This window comes from Anarrhichthys ocellatus, unplaced genomic scaffold (assembly GCF_004355925.1).
Source record: "Anarrhichthys ocellatus isolate YVR2014 unplaced genomic scaffold, GSC_Weel_1.0 scaffold19, whole genome shotgun sequence".
Lineage (NCBI taxonomy): Eukaryota > Metazoa > Chordata > Actinopteri > Perciformes > Anarhichadidae > Anarrhichthys > Anarrhichthys ocellatus.
Window position 1 is genome coordinate 6,761,592 of NW_022280049.1, and position 7,618 is coordinate 6,769,209.

The following is a 7,618-nucleotide window of genomic DNA, read 5'->3' on the forward strand; positions in this document are numbered from 1 at the left end:
GTCTCGTCAGTCCACAGAGTATTTTCCCAAAAGTCTTGGGGATCATCAAGATGTTTTCTGGCAAAACTGAGACGAGCCTTTATGTTCTTTTTGCTCAGCAGTGGTTTTCATCTTGGAACTCTGCCATGCAGGCCATTTTTGCCCAGTCTCTTTCTTATGGTGGAGTCATGAACACTGACCTTAATTGAGGCAAGTGAGGCCTGCAGTTCTTTGGATGTTGTTCTGGGGTCTTTTGTGACCTCTTGGATGAGTCGTCGCTGCGCTCTTGGGGTAATTTTGGTCGGCCGGCCACTCCTGGGAAGGTTCACCACTGTTCCATGTTTTCGCCATTTGTGGATAATGGCTCTCACTGTGGTTCGCTGGAGTCCCAAAGCTTTAGAAAAGGCTTTGTAACCTTTTCCAGACTGATAGATCTCAATTAATTTGTTTCTCATTTGTTCCTGAATTTCTTTGGATGTGATAAACCACAGTTAATTTATGTTTTAACAGGGGGGCAATCACTTTTTCACACAGCTGTATATACACACAACAAAGGACACTTTGGCTCACCTCCTCTGTGTGTGCCCCTCAGTATGCCATCCTGATGACCATGGTGCTGACGACCTTCATCAAGTACCTTCTGCACACCGTCGACCTGCAGAGTGAGAATCCCTGGGACAACAAGGCCGTCTACATGCTCTACACCGAGCTCTTCACAGGTGTGTGTGTGTGTGTGTGTGTGTGTGTGTGTGTGTGTGTGTGTGTGAGTGAGAGAGAGAGATGGCGGACATACTCAAACATCGGTTGATGTTTTTATCCCAGGTTTCATCAAAGTGATCCTGTACATCGCCTTCATGACCATCATGATAAAGGTCCACACCTTCCCCCTGTTTGCCATCCGGCCCATGTATCTGGCTATGAGGTGAGCAGCTGTGTGCCCCTGTTTGTTTGGGTCAGAGGGTATGTTGTTGTTAATTCCACTACTGTGATATATAATCTTAATTCCAAACTGTAAGTTTAGCACAAATGTCTCTGAATTTATCATCAATTTTGAACTCTTATTTGAGATGTTCTGAGTTTGCTGTTTTCCTTCTTCTCCTCTCAGGCAGTTCAAGAAAGCCGTAACAGATGCTATAATGTCTCGGAGAGCCATCCGCAACATGAACACACTGTGAGTTACACGGTTATTTGTTGTCACTGTACAGCAGGGAATTTTGCCTTCATAAGCTTCCTAGAGACAGACGAGCTTTATTCACCAGAGGTGGAGATGTGTTTGTGATGGGGGGGGGGGGGGGGTCTTCGCCTCATTTTCTTTCTAAAATCAACAATCATCACAATTATGTTAAGACTTTCCTGGTTGCACTGACGTAATAGTAAAAATCCTTATTTCCCACTGCGTCTTTCTCATTAATTTATACAAGTTGGGTTTTAATTATCGTTTGATGGCATGGACTACAGCCCACATGCAAATGAGAGTAATATCTTTAAAAGGTTTGCAGGAGACCATGCACACTGTTACACAGCAACTCTGACCAGCTCTTAGTTAACTTTTAACAAACCCGACAATACATTTAGATATATAGTATAAGTGTGAATAAAAGTTTAGCTTATACGTTTTCTGCTCTTCCTATCTTTGCCTGCGTTCAGATACCCCGATGCTACTCCTGAAGATCTGCTGGCCTCTGACAACGTCTGCATCATCTGTCGAGAGGAAATGGTGACGGGAGCCAAGAAACTGCCTTGTAATCACATTTTCCACTCCAGGTAAGTCCTGTGGTCAGCAGGAAAGATGCTGGACCGCAAAAAAAACGACGTAGACGTCGGGACATGGTCAGCATCTACAGTAACCGATGGCGCACGCAGTTCCCGTACTTAAACAGTAAACCAGTCAGTGAAGCAAACTAAACATGACTTTACACAGAAGCCTCTGCGAGCCCTTTGTGTTTAAACGTTGCCGTTTGTTGTTGCGGTACTTTGAATAATGTCGCTGGCCTCCTTTCCTCCCCACAGCTGCCTACGCTCCTGGTTCCAGAGGCAGCAGACCTGCCCGACCTGTCGCATGGACGTCCTCCGCGCATCCAACAACAATCAGACTCCAGCCCCGGCCCAGGCCCCGCCCCCTGCACCCGCGGCCCCCGCCAACGCCCCCGCGGCCCCGCCCGCCAACGGTGAGAGTCAAAAAAACAGCGCTCATGAACACAGAGAACAGCCTGTTCTGTGGATCTTTTTTTAAGCTACATTTTAAGGAATTCTGTAGACAAATTAGACCATCCTGGTCCAGCTTTTCTTAACTAACGAGTCAGATTACGCTGACCACTTTGCAGAGCACACTAATCATATTTTTAAGCGTCCTCTGGTAAATGCATATTTTGGACTCTTGTGTTCCGTTTCCTCTCCAGTGGCCCCAGGCATGTTACCTGGCTTCCCCCCCGGCGTCTTCCCCTTCTGGGGTCCCTTCCCTGCGGTGCCTCCCCCTGCCGCAGCGGCTGCCGCTCCGGGTGCCAGCGATGCGCCACAGAGCAGCGCGGAGGCGACACAGGCCGCCGGTAAGGACGACGCTCACAGTTTACCACAGCACAAAGAGGGGACAAGAAAATCCCATCCCAAAGTGTCTGAAGCTGTTTGCTAATGTATATTGTTGTAATTTATTATTATTTTTTTTTCTCTCTGGGATTACATGACATCTCGCCAAAATGCTGTGTGTTTGTTCCACCAGGCTCCAGCCAGGCCACCTCGTCGACCGCAGATGCCGCTGCAGCTCCAGGATCAGCAATCCCGGGTTTCCCCTTCTCCTTCCCGCCTCCTCCCTTCCCCACTGCGCCATGGCTCATGCCTCCCCCTCCTCCCTTCGGTAAGCACCGACTCTCTGTACTTGCAGACTACAACAGATGTACGCTTGGTGACTTGACACTTATTGTCAATAGATACCGAGAGAGACGGGGAAGTGCGTTTCTCAATGAATAGAAATAATTAGACATTTTGAAATGCCTGTGGGTGAGTCATGGAGGTGATAACGTTGTCTCACTTCTTTGTTTCGCACCTCTGTTTAAGGAAGTGTTTAGCATTACCATAGCAACGTTCTGTCTGGTCACTGTGTGTGAAAGTCCCACTGCATGTGCAACACTTTAACCCTTGAGGTCACATCACCTGATGGGGTTTTTTTTAATACTGAACTTAAATATTTGTGTTAATGCCCCTCCTCCTCTCCTCCAGTGTCGTCCATGCCTCCTCCTCCCCCCTCTCTGTCCCGGCTGTCCGAGGAGGAGCTGAGGGACCTGGAGGCGGAGGGTCGGCGGGGCCTCGAGGCTCGGCTCCAGTGTCTCCAGAACATCCACACCCTGCTGGACGCCGCCATGCTCAACATCCACCACTACCTCAGCACCGTCACCACGCTCGCGTAACTGAGCCTCCTCTAGTTGAACCGAATCATTAAACGCAGCCAGCCTTATTAATGCTTTTCACAGTAACGCGTCATTGACCCTCTGCTGCTGTGTTCTCCACAGTCCACCGAGGGCCGAGGGCGGCACCAGAGCAGCACCCGGCGGGACGAACGATGCCACCGCTTCCCCTCCTGCAGCTGACGGCAGCGCGGATAGCCCCAGCCAGGAGAAGGACTCTACCAGCACTTCCAGCAGTGAGTAAACTCACAGTTCACATCAACTACAAACGCTGTTTCAATTCATAAAAACAAAAACTTATAATTTTGATTTAAATGAGTTTTTTCCGTTTCCAGCTGAGCAGCTGGACGGAGCCGCAGCCTCCCCTCAGCCAGCTGACTCTGCCTCCACCGCCTCGGACACGGAGCCAAAAGAAGAGCTGGACGACGGAGTGGCGGGCGCCGCCGGGGGGGTGGACGAGGACGGAGAGCCCAATGCTGCCGAGCTGAGGCGCCGCCGCCTCCGTAAGCTGGAGACCTCGTCGTCGTCCTCACCCCCTCCTGACAACTGATGCTGGTGCTCTGACTCGGGACACGTTGCTCTGGACCGGCAGGAACTCTGAGCTGATAGATGGTTGACTTTGGTTCTTCATCGCCTCTCTTCCTCGTGGCTCTCGCCTCCCACAGGCTCAGGTTCCCGACCGTCGTCGAGTAGGACTCCGGCTACCGGGAGATGCGATGATCGGTACTGCTTACCTGGACCGCTTCTGTGTCAGAAAGCAATAGCACGACTCCTGTTATTTTTTTTTATTTCCCCCCCCTTCAGAATGACTCCTGCAATAAGAGTACTGCAGGTGTTTGTAGGTTTAATCAGGTGGAGGAGGAATTTCAAACCCATTTATCTGGTCGGTGTAATGGAGACGATGTTCGGATGTGTTTGGTAGTTTTACTGTCGGTGAGGTCTTTGCCCACACTTTTGATTTCAGTTTAATTCAGTTTCCTTTTCGGCATAAAAGGAGGTCAACATGTTACACAGCACCTGGATCGGTGTCTCATCCAGAGAATTCAAATGGAGGGAAGTTGATGAGCTGCTTTGGCTCTTTTTTTTTTTGTTCTTTAACCTTCATCACTCTTCTGTCGCCACTGCAGTCGCTGTATCCTACTGATTGATTTGAATATGTACATACTGTATAAAGAGTTTTAATAGGATGATCTGTACATAATGCAGAATAAACTGTTTGACTGAAATGGCAGTGGCACAACATGTACCCTGGTGTGTATGTTCACAGACTAATTCTATAGAACACTTCTCTTCAGGTGTCTGAGCTTTTAATGTTGCCTTTGAATGAGAGATTGGGCTGTAAAATTAAAACTCATCATCACTCATGTGCATATGTATTCATCTTTAGACATATTTTCTAAAAATATTTTGGAAAGAATTGTCATGTTTTCTTGCCAAGAAGGCTAAACCCAAATCCCATCCAGATTATCATATCTGCTTTTATTATTGTAAAAGCAATTTTATAGTTGTTGGACTTATGCATTTCTTGCTAGTTATAGGAAAGAAATGCTTTCTTCCAACCCGAGTACATTCATTTATTGGAAACATTATTTTGTTGAAATGCGTGTTCTTTCAGATTTATGTTCAGAGTACCAAGCTAATTATTTTCCACATAATACCAAATGTTGTTGCTGTTTACACAGTAAATATCAATCATGTGGTATAAATATAAGTGACTTGCTGTGAGGAATATAAAGGAAACTCACATTTGATTTTTCATATAAAATAAGTTAAATGTACATCAAAATACAATTGCACAGAAAGGGAATAAATCAAAAGCGACTTCTAAAAATAAAAATTATTAAACTTCGCAAAAGTGACATAGAAACCAAAATGGCAGACAGCGGCCCTAAAGGAAACAACTCGATGAGGTGAATACCTGCAGTGATGAGATTAGAAGAGAGACAACCTGCTGATGTGGAACTATTTATCAGAAGTGCCAAAAGACATGACTGGTCTTAAAGAAACGGAATGCCAAAAGTGACCCGTTGATACTATATATATTTTAGTGACTTCACACAGTATCAGAGGGATGTGACCTTCACAAAACTGCATATTGGTACTGTCAGTGGTTGTTTCCGAGGCGCATCACATGCTGCAAGCTTATCAACTACATTATGTGCATTAATTATCTCTGCCAGGAGGATCGTGCGCGTCTGTGAGTGAGTGTGCACCTCTGTGTCTGTCCACGGCTTGCCTCGCATTCTGCTGCAGGATAATGCATAATATTTTGGGTGGCCGGTTATGGCTGCAAGCTCAAGGGCCTCTCGTGGTTGCGGCGACTCACACTTTCTCAAAACACCTTTTGTTTTCCCGTCTCATGCTGACTCCTCACTCGCTGCTCTTAACAGTAGGGGCCACTGGTGATGACACAGTTGAGTGTCAACTGTCGCTACTCTGCGCCCACGATCTGAAGTGAGGGGATTATAGTTTGCACACTTTTATTGTTTGAGAAGGTGTGTATGGCTCACAGCTAACTGAACTCGACAGCGGTCGGTTCAGACCCACCTGGCGGAGATCTGCACTCTCCTGACAAGGAATGCATACGAAGCTAAATGTGCAATTGTTAGGGAATAGTAAGAGCTAGTTCATCTTATTAATCAACAATAGGACAATGAAGGATTTGAAATATGCTAACACGTAACTTAATCTCGCACTATTGTTTATAAGATCACTGATCACAATGTTCTGTCTGTCGGGGCTTCTCCAGCCAAGAAAAGAAAAGAAAGAAATTCTATATATTCTCTGTTCCAAAACTACAAGGTGCATATTCACTGTTTGTTGATGAATTCCTGAGGTCTTCAGTGCAAAAACTGTCCACAGAGGGAGGTACTACTGGGCGGCAGCTGTGTGCGGTCTGCCCTTGAGATGAATGTCTTTCGGGGACGCTGCCCCCCCCCCCCCCCCCCCCCCCAATAGTGGTGGGAAGTGGAGGTCAGTTCTGGGGGGTGGAGTAGAACGAGTGGTGCTGGTGGCTCTGGTCTGGAGGGTTGCTGGCAAACAGGAGAGGAGCGGTCTCCGCTCCGTACCAGCTGAAACGGTGAGAAGAAGCACACATGAGAACACTTTATTAGTCTGTTCTAGATGTATTAAGGCCCTACACTCATGATGTGTAATTTAAAACTTGTATGATTTGTCCTGCAGACACCCTGGAGGACCTTTTTTTTTTTCATCAGTGATTAATCTACCAACTATTTTCTCTATTAGTCTGTTACTTGTTTTGTCTATAGATTGTTAGAAATCAGTGGAAAATGCTTGCCCCAGTTTCCCCAACAGCCCAAAACCCAGAGATACTCAATTTACAATGATATTAAATTAGAGCTCAAACCATTCATTGATACGTCATCCAACAGGAAAATAATCTTCACCAACTTTGATAATTGATTAACCATTTCAGACATTTTTTTAAGCAAAAACGCCCTAAATCTCTCCGTTTCAAGTTTTTTTAAATACGAAAATGTGTTATGTTTCTTCGGTTTCTATCATAGTGACGTGAATACCTTTGAGTTTTTGATTGCCGGTGGAACAAAACGAGTCATTTTTCAATTATTTTTGTCAAATAACGATGAATCCATTAAGTGCGAAAGTGATCTGCAGGTCAATCAACGACAAATGATTGTGTATCTGCAGCCCTACATGAAATAAACAGCAACGGATCACATTGGAGAAGCTGGGGCCGAACGGGAACATTTGCATTTTATTTTCCTTGATAACCAACTTCAATCATTAATCAAATATGAAAAGCGGATGAGCAGCTTTCTGTTGACTGACTAATGGTTCCAGCTCCACCTGTGTGATGACAGTACCTCGAGTGTGGATGTGACCCGCGTGCCCATGGAACAGGTGCATCTTCGTCGCTGCCTTGAGGGTCATCAAAGAAATAGGGACGAGGTAGGACCCTGTTGTTGATGGCCATGCTGCTGGTCTGTGTAAAAAAACAACAAACACACACAGCTTTAAAAGACTTTCACTGCTTCATGTGTCATTTCTACGGGGTTTTTTAAATCCGATTGTGCCGACTACCTCTTGAGCCGGCCGCTGAACTCTGAAGATGAGGATGAGCAGACTGGTCGGGAGCAGCTCCCATATGAAGAGGATGGCCCCAAAGGCCAGGTAGCCCCGGTCACCCAGTTCACTTCGCAAGTCAGCCTGCAAACACACACACACACACACACACACACACACACACACACACACACACA

At 46.4% G+C, this 7,618-nt stretch overlaps 2 protein-coding genes across 3 annotated transcripts in view; one reads left to right on the forward strand and one right to left on the reverse strand.

Moving 5' to 3' along the window:
* Positions 1 to 4,739, forward strand: part of syvn1 (synovial apoptosis inhibitor 1, synoviolin) — a 14,920-nt gene extending 10,181 nt beyond the window's left edge. The window contains exons 8-16 of the mRNA XM_031858038.1: positions 802 to 901; positions 1,085 to 1,150; positions 1,627 to 1,743; positions 1,990 to 2,147; positions 2,379 to 2,525; positions 2,696 to 2,830; positions 3,193 to 3,376; positions 3,483 to 3,613; positions 3,713 to 4,739. Coding sequence (XP_031713898.1) covers positions 802 to 901; positions 1,085 to 1,150; positions 1,627 to 1,743; positions 1,990 to 2,147; positions 2,379 to 2,525; positions 2,696 to 2,830; positions 3,193 to 3,376; positions 3,483 to 3,613; positions 3,713 to 3,927 — 1,253 coding nt within the window. The 3' untranslated portion in view covers positions 3,928 to 4,739. The remainder of the gene's footprint in view (positions 1 to 801; positions 902 to 1,084; positions 1,151 to 1,626; positions 1,744 to 1,989; positions 2,148 to 2,378; positions 2,526 to 2,695; positions 2,831 to 3,192; positions 3,377 to 3,482; positions 3,614 to 3,712) is intronic.
* Positions 4,740 to 5,050: 311 nt separating this feature from the next.
* The window catches only part of gpr137 (G protein-coupled receptor 137), a 5,099-nt gene continuing 2,531 nt past the window's right edge, over positions 5,051 to 7,618 (reverse strand). For both annotated transcript variants that reach the window (XM_031858039.1, XM_031858041.1), the window contains 3 exons: positions 7,440 to 7,565; positions 7,223 to 7,341; positions 5,051 to 6,448 (listed from right to left, as the gene is read on the reverse strand). In XM_031858039.1, coding sequence (XP_031713899.1) covers positions 6,352 to 6,448; positions 7,223 to 7,341; positions 7,440 to 7,565 — 342 coding nt within the window. In that variant the 3' untranslated portion in view covers positions 5,051 to 6,351. The remainder of the gene's footprint in view (positions 6,449 to 7,222; positions 7,342 to 7,439; positions 7,566 to 7,618) is intronic.